The 12,844-nt window shown below is 31.0% G+C and overlaps 2 protein-coding genes across 2 annotated transcripts; one reads left to right on the forward strand and one right to left on the reverse strand.

Annotated features, from left to right (window-relative positions):
- Window positions 1–6,379: 6,379 nt before the first annotated feature.
- On the reverse strand, window positions 6,380–11,026 carry HELRODRAFT_68342 (hypothetical protein; the record flags this gene model as incomplete). The annotated part of the gene is made up of 13 exons (XM_009026968.1): window positions 6,380–6,589; window positions 6,790–6,984; window positions 7,182–7,268; window positions 7,438–7,508; window positions 7,705–7,817; window positions 7,969–8,054; window positions 8,325–8,460; window positions 8,667–8,807; window positions 8,978–9,051; window positions 9,212–9,292; window positions 9,747–9,866; window positions 10,210–10,278; window positions 10,697–11,026. The coding sequence occupies 13 exons, from the start codon at window positions 11,024–11,026 to the stop codon at window positions 6,380–6,382; spliced, it is 1,713 nt and encodes a 570-aa protein (XP_009025216.1).
- A 315-nt stretch (window positions 11,027–11,341) lies between these two features.
- Window positions 11,342–12,812, forward strand: HELRODRAFT_163417 (hypothetical protein; the record flags this gene model as incomplete). Its single annotated transcript, XM_009027289.1, has 3 exons — window positions 11,342–11,403; window positions 12,115–12,256; window positions 12,633–12,812. The coding sequence occupies 3 exons, from the start codon at window positions 11,342–11,344 to the stop codon at window positions 12,810–12,812; spliced, it is 384 nt and encodes a 127-aa protein (XP_009025537.1).
- Between the last annotated feature and the right edge of the window lie 32 nt (window positions 12,813–12,844).

Raw genomic sequence — 12,844 nt, forward strand, 5'->3', positions numbered from 1 at the left:
ATGATATTTAAAAAGCAGAACTCAAAAATACAAGATCATATGTGTAATAAAACACACTGGTGAAGTAATTACACTGCAAGTGTAATAAAATAACATGAAAATTAATTAAAAATTAAATGTTACTAATATTTTCCCACAACAACGTCAGAAACATCAAACTTTCCATATTTGGCACCTAACTCAACACAGCTCTGCATCAAATTGAGAAGCTCTTTATTTTCAACAGATTTGAATGAGTGGTAACCATCAACACAGAAAAAGATCTGTCTATGCTTCAACATCATTAATTCTTGAGGAGACAGTTGAATTTTTCGTTTCAAGCATTGCTGGATTTTCAACTGTGACTTTGGCAAGACTACAGCACAATGTTTAATATGTTCTTGCTGATTTTTAGTGCCAAAGTTTTTACCTGATGAATCTTTAAACTGATATACCTTATTGCACTTAATACAAGCACAATAGTAATTCACGGGAATTTCGCTTTCATCATTTTCCTTTTTTTGAAAAACCATGTGAAATTTCTGCCAGATTTCTGATCTTAAATTTGTGGGTGCTTTTAATATATACCACCCTGTTTTTTCTGGAAAGAATAAATATTTAAATACTTAAGTATGTTCAATCAATCAATTAAATTTATCTAATGAATGGGATTTCTAAACTTCAACAGCGCCCAACTAAAATTTGAAAAATAAACCATTTCTAGGTAGAAAAAAGAAAGAAAATGAAACATGAATATCAGGTAAATAAGTAAAATGAGCAATTGAGAAAAAATTCTGATGTCTGTAAAGTGTAACTGTAAAGACTGAAGAGATTTGAAATTATGAAAAATAACAATTAAATCTTTAAAAAAGGAATTAAAACATAAAAAATGTAAAAATGTTAATGTGAAATTTATTAGATTTTTTACTTTCGCAAACTTAGCAAATTTAAATCACACAAACCTCTCAAATGACGCTGAATTTCTTCTGATTCTGCCATACTTGTAAATAAAACTAATTTTCTCGATCGGAAAGAAGTTAACTTTTGCTCAACTCAATAATCACAAAAAGAAAGTGGAAACGATAGACCAAAGATACAATGATATTACAGCGATATAAAATACACCGATTATTAACTAGTTAAAATGTTCGTTTAAGAATAAAAAAAATACAGAAATAAATTATTTATAATAAAATTTGAAAATTTCAACCCAACCCAACCCAACCCACACAACTTTAAAAAATTTGGACCCAACCCTACCCAACCCAACCCAACCCAACCCAACCCAACCCAACCCATGGGTTAACCCAACCCATGTCCACCTCTGGGTGGGCTGTGGTGGGCGTCAGCACGTTTCAGATGGTGGTCTCATGATGATCGTTCCGATGACAAATCGAAGATAATGTTAAAGGTAAATTTGTTTTTGTCTCATTGTACCTTTGAAAGTACTCGAATTTGAACAAAGATTGAGTGTTATCTCAAAAAGATAAGTTGCCTATTTTTTCCAATTGCTTGTTTTTTATTTTAGTGAATTAATTTTTTTTTTCAATTTATTTTTCAGTATCCAGTCAAATTCATTCCATCGATGCGTGTCAGATGATGGTCGGTGCAATGGAGGTTCGTCGGTAGTGAGTGAAGTTTCTGGAGAGTGCGCGCCCGCACATTTACATACACACACATCAATACAACACATACATACACAACATCCATTCATTCGGTGTCGTTGTTGCTATGTTTCTCTTCAACTTTATATTTTCTTTACCGTGAACCGGACTTTAATTTAATTCATAGGTAAGTTAGGGACGGAGATGAGTTAAACAATTGTAGGTAGTCTAGGGCTTAACATTAGTTAAAAAGCTTCAAGTAAAATAAAAACGCTAAAATATGTTAAATAAAATACTTGAAACATCTAAAACGAGAAATACAAATTTGTAGCTAAGTGAGTTGAGTCAATGATTATAAGTAAGCTAGGGCCCTGAGAGTAATTTTATTATAGTTAGGTGACTGACTATTATTCTTACGACTTCTTACTAGTTTTGTGTGATGTGTTTGTTTTCGCTTCACAACACCACACCAACAAAACAAACTACATTTCATTCTCGTCGTCGCCTTAAATTGTACCTATTATATTTATTCATTAAATGTTGACTGGTTTCTAGTTTTTTTTTAAATTGGTTATATAATTTTTGGATATTTCTTGATTTACTTTGTATATATGCATGTGTAAATTATTTCTGTTTAGTATGTTGATTTAGTCATTATGATATGTTGTGAACTGTTCTTACTAAATGTTCATGTTACGTGGTTTATTATCCATCGAGAACTTCTAAGGAGTGTGTATGATAATAATAATAATGGATAATTATTTTTATCGGTCGATATTTTGTTATATTTGTTTATTTAAAATATGAATTTAAAAAAAAATTGACATTTTAAAATTTTAATTAACCGTCACTTTTCATTTTTGAATGAATTCAAATAAAAGCAACTACTGTGTTTTTTTTTCTTTACTAAAATCTCAAAATTGTTTGTAGATCTGTACGGTTAACTGTTTGTTCGAGTTTGAACAGGCCTTGCAAATTTTTTGTATTTATTTTTGTTTTTATTTTTGTTTATTTGGTTCATTCAATTTAGTTGATTGATTGATCGGTTGATTGATCGGTTGGTTGATTGATTGACTGACTGACAGACTGGCTGGCTGGCTGACCGACCGACTGACTGATTGTTTGATTGATTTATCTCATAGTATTGTATACATGAGAAAAAATCCGATTAAGCCAACCTACGGCTTCAGTAAGCCACTTATTCACCTGACAAAAGCAATTTCTACATTTATACTGACAAAAATAATTGTGATATGAATATATTGATTTATTTAAAGCATTATATGTACAAAAAAGTGCTATCGTAAGAGTTCTATGAAACCCTGTAAGCAACTGCTGTAAGCCAACGTATGATTTCAGCAGCCAGTTTCTTATGAGCACCAGCAGAATGTAAAATATTCATTGAATATAATGAAGATAGTTGTTCAAATAACAATTTTGATTTATTTAGGCCGTTTATTTCATAAGCAAACCAATTTTTAACATGATCGAATCGTGTAAAAAAAAGGGTGACTATAGTTCAATCCTACTAAGCCAACCTTCGGCTTCTGTAAGCCACCGGATTTCACCAGACCAAAAGCAATTTTTATATTCAAATTAACAAAAATAATTTAATAATACATAATTCTATTAATCATTATTAAAATTAAATAGAATTACTACAATGTTTTAAGCATATTAAATCAAGTAAATATTTCATTTAGCTTGCTCGTTAAAATCCATGCTATTTCGTAAGCCAACAATCGAAGCACGACAAATAGCCCGACCGATAGATCGAATTGATCGATTAGTCCTATTATTCTAGTTATGTGGTTTGGAGCAAGGGGAGACATTACTGAAAATAATTAAAAGTTGAAAAAATTGAGGTTCTTTGGATATCCCTGCTTCAACCCATAAGAAGGTGTTGTAAGCTGGTAAATAGGCCTCCCTTTGGTTGGAACGATGGGTGGGCTAGCAACAAAACATTTTGAATCTTTTGTTGATTTTATTTTTATAAATATCTATGATTTTAATATTCAAAAAGTATATATATATATATATATATATATATATGGTATATATGTATATGATTGTAAATTTTTAAGTTGTAAACTTTGTAAACGTATGTTTTATATATCCTATATTCATAGAATATCATATATTTTGAATATACACAGATATTCATAGATTCACTGTATTAAGATTGTAAACTTGAGAAAATATCGTTTTAGATTGATTGCAACGCATGCATCCTTTGCTAGTGATTTCTGTCAATTATATTTGTTAACTTCATCAGTTAAAAATATAAATTTAGAGCAATATATTTAGATAGTGCCAGTGACAATCCTACACTTGGAAGCAGTATGAATTTCAATTTAAGACATAGTCAGATGCATATTATTCTAGCTAGAACACGCGCTACGATGAGACAGGTTTCTACAACTAAGCATCCTACTAAATTTTGCTAGTAACAAAATATTAGTGTTAAAGCAATATGGAAACACGTTGTTAAAATAAAACGTTTGAAGTATAAAAATACTGAATGATTTGTTGGCATTTAGTGCCAGCACGACATTGAAATTGAAGTATTTGACCTGAACCTGGAAACGTTTGGTATTCGATAAGCTTCCGATAATAAACCGAACCTAAACCGTCAAGATTTCCTTGTGCCCATGCTATTCTTAGCAAAGTTTATAATGGGAAAATTAACGCGATGACAACACCAGTATAAATACGTTCTGATTGTGATTGAGTGCTGGTTATAAATAAAACAATTATAAAGACTTAGAGAATATTTTTAAAACAAACCTTACTAAAGTTAAATATCACCATAGTATAAAAACAAAAAACATGTCCTCATCATACAAAATGCAATAATCAGAAATTAATAATGAAAAATATCTCAAAAAATCACGAACACAACAAATTAAGATCGAACGATAAACAACTAACAGACAAGTTACCGTACATGCAAAAAATATTTCTGTATTAAGAAAAGAATAACAATATTTTTGGTAGATTTATGCAAATGAAAATGACCGATGCAAATTGTCTGGGATTAAACAAAATCAAAAACTAATAAAGAATTATTCAGAAATTTTCATTCATGGTTATATTATATGACCAGCTCAAATTTCTTCACAAGTGAGCAAAGTTGGATACATTTCTGTATAACGATGTCCAATATAAGCACACAATAGTTTAATATTTAACTCTTCCTTAAAGTTTATTAAAAAAGTTTCTTTGAAAAAAAAGAACTCAATATTTTACAATAAAAAATCTGTACAACACATGAAAAAATGAAGTGTAGTTTTTGAGGCCTTCTCTGAGTATTTTCATGTCGATGTAACTAACCACTTTTCAATATTATAAAAATCATTTCAGTCAACAGTATATCTAATATAAACTAGATCTATAAAAATACGTAAAATTAAGAAAAAAGTACATTAAACTAGAGATACGCAGATTAACAATGCATCAAAGTATTGGAGTACAACATATGAACAACATATTTAAAGTTTTCCAACTCTATAGAAGTAAATAGTTTAGCTGAAAGAGAAAATGAAGCTATCCAATGGTACACTCAATAAATCAAGCTAAACATAACCAATTATAACCGAATGATAAACTTATAATGATATGAAACAATGAATAAAAACAATGATATATTTGAAAATGAACTAAGTAGTATAACAAACCATATCCAACCGATGTATATATTTTTTAAACATAATAAACTAAATAGATGATATTTAACAAATTCATATTGACGATATTTCTCGCTGAGTTTAACTCAAATGTGTCAAAACAAAACAATAGTAAAATTGATTAAACGAGGTAACAACACAGAATAAAAACAATGATATATTTGAAAATAAACTAAGTAGTATAACAAACCATATCCAACCGATGTATATATGCATAACAAGATGTACTAGCAATAAAGTGTACAATGTACTTCTTATCGACAGGGAACATGAGTATAAATCTGTAAATATTGATTTATTACATCAATCCAGAAACTTAAAAGAGAACTATGTCAAAGCGATTATTTGAAATAACGCGGCGAGTGTATGTATAAAGAACGCATAACCATAATGTGATGTGACATGATACCCTGATTATTCATTATTCATTTTTGTTAGAGAAAAAAGTCAGTTGACCACCAATCCAGCCAAATTTGCGATAACGCTGCCTTCGAATTGTACTAATTTGCATAGCTAAGAGTGCAAAATGAATATACCAAAAAAAATAATGAGAATCTAATCTGGTGTCTGAAAAAAACTTGATCTGGCAGACGATGGCGATGATGACAATGTTTGATTGATTGTGGTTGCCATCTTGTAGTTTCAACTCATCCGAAAAAAATATTCGTTATAATTTTGTGATATCGTCAGTAGCCTCCTATAACATAAAAATCAAAAAAGTACATAAAACGTTTCCAAATTAATTCATCTGAAAAAAAGTACTATTTAGGTATGAGGATTTGTTGAAAAGCACCTACATTGAGGTCGTTGCAATCAGGAATTTGCCTGTGTGAAGAGTGGCCTACGTTACAACATCTGCAGCTGATCAACAGTTTGTCATCTGGTTTTATTTCCGTTTCTAGAAGTAGAAATTCATAAATAAAATGCTGAGTGCAGTTGGTTATCAACCGAAAATTGAACTTCTAATTACTAATTAATTAACTGCTGATTCTTTCCATTCTTCCTATGTACTTAAGTTGTAGAATCGAGTGGAAATGTTATTTAAATATTTCTCCAAAAAACTGTACCATTAAACTGTATAAACTTTACACATGTCTTTAATGAACGAATTTAAATTACACGTGCATATAAAAACACACAAAAAATTCTTAGAAAATAAAATTTGCTAAAAATGGCAACAGAACAAACAAAAATAATTAAAAAAAAATGAATGCAACAATAAGATCCCAACGTACTGAAGATGAGACTGACGACCACTCCGATGATGATGGTGAGCAGGCACCCGATGGCGCTGTACCACAGGAACGACACCTCATACATCTTCTCCAGTCCTCCTCCTCCTACTTTTCCATATGTTGACGGTGATGCTGCTGGTCTTTGTGGGGGTTATCAATTGATTCAACATTTAATATGTGGGTTAAGCAAAATGTAAGACTTATATACTTAGTGAACAAATTTCACAAAAAAATCACACCTTTGGAACAAAACAAAGCCACACGACACAACAAAGTGAACAAGACTAACTCTACAGCTGTCACATGATTATTCATGATGACGGACGTTGTTGTCATCATGATGCTTGCGCTGGAAATGTTGTATTCGAGACATCGATCAATTGAAGTGGGCAACGTTTGCATGTGAGGTTTCGTCACGAAGGCTCCAATGCTAAGCCACAATGAGATGATGGAGGCTACGACACATCCAGATACTGCACCCTGAGATTATTTGTTGAGATGAAAATGAAAGATTAATATTGGTCCAGTTGAAGTTTGTTTCATGTTAATGTCTTGAAGTTTTTTATCGTTTAATGACCAATTCGATCTAGATAAAACAATTGTGAATGAATGAATTTAACGACAAATGATAATGTAATAATAAGCAATTGAACGAAATAAATCAATAATGAAGTAACTCTGGCATTGGCGAATGGGAAGATACCCCCTAACAAAAACATGCCTAGACTGGGGCCCATGGTGGCTCCTGAGAAACTTAAGGAGGCCTGTGAATGATTGAGAGATAAAAAAAAACTTAATAAAATGAAATGTAGAATTTTTAAAAATGAACGTCGTTAATCTTTTAGGAATGAAAATATGTCAGACAAGCAGGGAAGCAGTTACGAAGTCAAGCAATCAAGTAAATATTCAATAAAACAATGAGAACCAACGAACTTGCAGAACATGTTGCCCCACTAATCTAGCAAGAAATGCAACTCCTAACGCCAACAGACCAAAAAGAACAACTGTTGAACATATATAAAAAATACAGAACAGTTCAACAACCATGGTATATGTACTCAACTAACTTTCAAGTTTAAAAATAAATGCTGAACAATTGACTTTGAATGAAATATTGATGGGAATAAAAAACAAAGTCAGTCTACTAACAATAAAAACAGCACAACCAATGATGACAACAACATTAACAATAACAACAACCTAGAACTTTGATGATGAAAGCCTTTGTGTGTTCAGTTTTATTTTTGAAGAAGTATGAAACCAAATCCTGCCAAGTGACTGCGGCACAGGAGTTCAACGAGCTGGATATTGAACTGTAACAAAAATTACATAAATAATAATGATGAATGGATGGTGATAGGATAATGACGAGATGACTCAATGAAGATGGGATAATAAAATGGTTGTGACGATTTGTTGATGAAGTGATGAAGACCGTACGTGCATCCTTTCCACCACTCGAACCTAAGAGCCCCACTGAAGAGGACGGCCAGGAAAGCTCCAGGTAGGCCAGGGTAGTTGAGTACGTTGACCATGAAGTAGGGCACCAACTGATGTTACATCACATTGCATATAAATCATGTCAACCATGTATATTTTAAGGTGATTGTAATGCGAAAAAATTTACAATAAAAAATATAATTATTTCTTGTAGCAGTCGCATAATTTTAATAGAACAAATAAACTGAGAAGAACGTCCTAAACATAATTTTAACAGAACAAATTAACTGAGAAGAGCCTCCTACCTCGGAGAAACCGGGTCTCTGGACGCTAAACAAAGATTGATTGAAATAAACTGAGAAGATATATACAACACCGACCTGATTGACATTTTCAACTTGCTTGCTCCTGACTGGATCGCAACCGAGATTGGCGTAGTAAGCAAACACGACGAGACCGACCAGGGAGGTCAGGACATTCATGCATATTATCATTGGAATGTTCAACAATACAGACCTAAAGATAAAAATATAAAGTGATGAAATCACTGGACAAACTTAATGGGATACAAATCGAAGGTATGAATATGAAAACAATACAAATTCATAATATGAATATTTGAATATTTCATTTTTTATAAGTTAGCAAGCAGGCAAATTAGGATGGCAAGAGGTTAGGGCATTACAAAAATTAATTAAAAAAGGAGTTCTGAATTTTCTAACAGTCGAGCTTTAGACAGGGTAGGGAGGGAGCAGTACCTTTGGACACTGACCTGTCCCACTCCGAAAATTGTGAGCGTGGAGAAGCAGCCACCGATGATGGTGGACCAGAAGGAAAGTCGCTGGGTCGGGTCGGGGTTGAAACTGTTGTGTTTTGAAGAGATTCTATTTTCAATAGAGAACCATTATAATTACATCAGAGTGGCCATTTATGATCAATATTTAGTTTAACATGATTTATTGAAAACAAGAAATAAAATCATCTCCATTGAACGTAGTGCAACAAAGACAATGAGATTGATGTATGAACAAACTTGAAGAAGATGATTCTTCCTCCTGATTCGTTGATAGTCCACATCTGCTTGAAGCCACCAACCAACAATATTCCCTTCAAAGTTTCAACAGGGTTTTATAAAGTTTAAATACAAATGTTATATAATATCATTGAAAGTAAAATTAAAAAAAATCAATTCAATAATGCTTTCAAATTATTTCAAATATGCCTTAAATTCTTAACAAGCATGATTGAATTGAAGCAAGCAACAAACCTGGACGACAATGAATAACATGCCACCCAACATGATGATGGCCTGCAAGGTGTCCACCCAAACTACACCTCTCAATCCACCCTAGCAAGTTTCAAATAAGTCAAACAAATTAATGAAACTGCATTTCATTCGCAAAATTCATGCAACATCATCATCATTATCATCATCCACCATGTTTCCATTGTCATCATCATCTCCCATGTTTCTATGTCTGTGAATTGTCATGTTGATGTTGTGCTATTTTGTTATCACTGCCATCTATTATTTAATTCATTAAATTGATGTCAACTATTTGGTTCATTAAACAGATATAAAAATGGACAAAAATTAATGTAAAATGAAACAAGCATATAATTTTTGAATCTTCAAAACATTTAAGCAATAAAACTAATGCAACAAGTATAGAGAAGACAAATAGCAACAAATTAAAAACTCACACAGTTTAATTAAAGCAACAATATTAATTATAATTATGTTTGAAATCAAAATGACCACACCACTACCACATACACGACACCAAACCAGACCAACTGACCAATGTTGTGTAAACAGTGCCAATGATCCCAATGGCCAAGATGGACACGTAGATGTTCAGCCCAGTTGATGCTTGCATGGCAGTGGCTGGTGTATACAGAAGTAGACCCATGTAAAAAACCTGTTTTCAAACAGGTCCGCATATAACTTCACTATAAACTTATCGGGACTACAAATAATTCTGTTTTGAAATGTAACTTAATCTTGCTATTGTCAAACGAAAAATGAAAATAACATAGAACAGATCTGCCTGTGTATGGTTTATACAAAAAAAGAAAAAAGAGCCCTAACAATATTAAAACTAGACTAATACGCTTGAAAAAATTTAAAGATGGTATCATAAAAATTGTAGAAAAAACAGAAAAAAAACATATAATGATTTAAATATGTTTTGTAATAGTCGCATATTAATAAAAATATTTAATAATTGATTTAATGAAAAAATGGATAAAAGTCATATTCACATTTCCAATGAGAAAGCTAATTGAACCAAGAAGTCGTGTAACTTTTGAATGGAATCGAGTTTCTAAATACTTGATGAAAAACATTTAAAAATCATCTCATTAGAAAAACTGTCAAGCTTTTAGTTTTTCAGTAAAAAATAAACAATTATATTCCGCAAAACAACAAAACAATAATTTATATAATATAAACCCTATTTTAATACCTATAAATCGCATATTACAATATTGAAAGTAACAACATTATTTGCTAAAAAATTTTATATGTGTGCCATATATGAAAATATAAAATAAAGTTAAAATTAAAACGTTTTGACCTCTTATTTTTACTTTTGTCAATAAATTATCAAAAAATTATATATATATGCCAAGATATATATAAATATTATTTATACAATGTTAGTAACAACTAATCCAAATATTATATTATAAATTAATTAATAAATTAAATAAAAATAAAATATAAACCATCAGAAAAATAAATATACACCTCAAAAGAGCTGGTAACTTTCAAGTTGAAAAACAGAGGGACGATGAAGAGAGATGATATGATGCAGGCCAACGTATATCCAATTGTCCTCATGAACAGTTGCGTCCCTTTCGTGTACATCTCAGCTGGAGTGCCAAGCACCACGATCCCACTCAAGAAGGAAACCAACATTGACAGTGCCACAGGGAGTGTGCTCATCGATCGATTGCCCACCAAGTACTCTTTCGGAGTCTTCTGCTTGCCGCCTGAGAATGCATGGTACAAGCCGATGATCAGTGAAAAAATCAACATCAACGCAAATATGGCATAATCAATAGCGTGAAAAACCATTCCAAATAGAACTTGTTCGTAGTTTTTCTGGTTAAAAGTGTTTTTTCAAATAAATAAAAAGTGGAAAAAATTAAACGAAGCTGCAAAAATTAAGACAACCAAAATTTAAAACTTTAAATCTGGCAGACTAGCAAACATGTGCGTGACGTAAGTGAGAGTAGATAACGAACTTTGGGCTGAGTCTCCTTTTATACGTTTTGTACTACAATTTGGCATTTAGTTTGACCTTGTTTATTCTCCATGGTAACTATAAAATTTTTCTCAAGTTAATTTCACGACTGTTTTAAGTTAAAATTTTAACTTTTAAGTTTTAAAATGTCAAAACGTAATGTCGAAAAAGCTAATTGGTTGAAAGAATTAAATTTTCTTTGTAGCAGGTAAGTTAGCGTTAGCTAGAGTCAAGTTTCTTAAGTAAAGTAAAGATAATAACAAAATAATAATAATAATTAATAATAAAAATGATAATAAACGTTTAGGAAGTTGTTTTCATTATAGATTTTGACAGCAATATAAAAAATATTTTGTTTAATTACGTATATTACATAAAAAATGATCTTACTTGGTTAACTGTTTTATTCAATTGTTTGATTATTGTTCCAGATGCAAGAAATATAATACCGAGCTATCTTCTATACTTAAAAAAGATGATACATTTTCAGAAATTATTAGATACCAAGCTAACATCGAACAATTGACAGTACAGCAAAGTAATTTTTTTTAATAAAAATCCGGTTTATTGTATAAAACTAATTTCAAATTATCTTCTAACCAAGAAATTTTAGCGTTTGAAGAGCTAGATGAATTAAATAAATGTATGAATGAAATAAGCAGCTTGATCAACGCTGAATCAACTGATGCAAATTGTTAGTAAATTTTTACAAATTAATATTATTTAATTTAGTGTTTATATGAAATATTTAAGCTTCAGAACAAATACAGGTTTAGAATCGTTCAAAAACAAATTAGATGAGTTGGCAGTAAAGATCAATAGTTTTAAGAAGACTTCAAAATCAAAGTTTTTTTTTTACACTTTTATAATTTAATGAAGCAATGATATAATGTTACCAAATTTTTTTTAATTTTTGTAGGCTTAAATCATATTATGATGAAGAAAAAGAATTATTTTCTGAAATTAATTTGGCTAATCATGTCATTGAGTCTTGGAATATACCAGCTTTCGCGTTGAAAAAAAACTTTGATGACTCCAGGAACAAGCAATCTTACGATGAAGTACGACATTGTGGCTGTTTTAACTTTTACATCTCTAGTGCAAAATATAAAACGAAATAATCACTTTACTGAAGATGGTTCGTGATAGTTATTAAGTATGATTAAACACAAAGGAACAAAAGATTGTTGTGAAGCAAAGACGTAATGAAAGGCCTTTAACTAGTTCTCACGAAAACTTCAACAAAAACGTTAAGTTTCTTTAATTTATTTATAACCCGGTTATAGTTGTTTTTTGGGCTTTTTCGTTTTTTGTTTTTTCCACGTTTAGCTATTTTTAGCTGTTCAACCAGTTTTCAGCTTCAAAAACATTCGTTCATGTTTTTTAATCCAAGATTTAAATTTATAATATCAAAATGTCTACATTTCATCTTGACAGGCGAAAAATTTAGAACGTGCAGACAACAAATCTTCTCATAGTAGGAATAGGAACAAAGGTGTTGTTCTCAAATCCACTGGCAGATGGGTGGATAAAAATAAAATTTTAAATAAACACGACTCCAATGATGTGCCTTCTTTAGTCGGGCTAAGCATAAACTTAAAGAAAACTGATAGCTAATAAAAAATTGTTTACTCTGCTTTTTTGTTTAG

Source organism: Helobdella robusta (genome assembly GCF_000326865.2).
Source record: "Helobdella robusta unplaced genomic scaffold HELROscaffold_5, whole genome shotgun sequence".
Taxonomy (NCBI): domain Eukaryota; kingdom Metazoa; phylum Annelida; class Clitellata; order Rhynchobdellida; family Glossiphoniidae; genus Helobdella; species Helobdella robusta.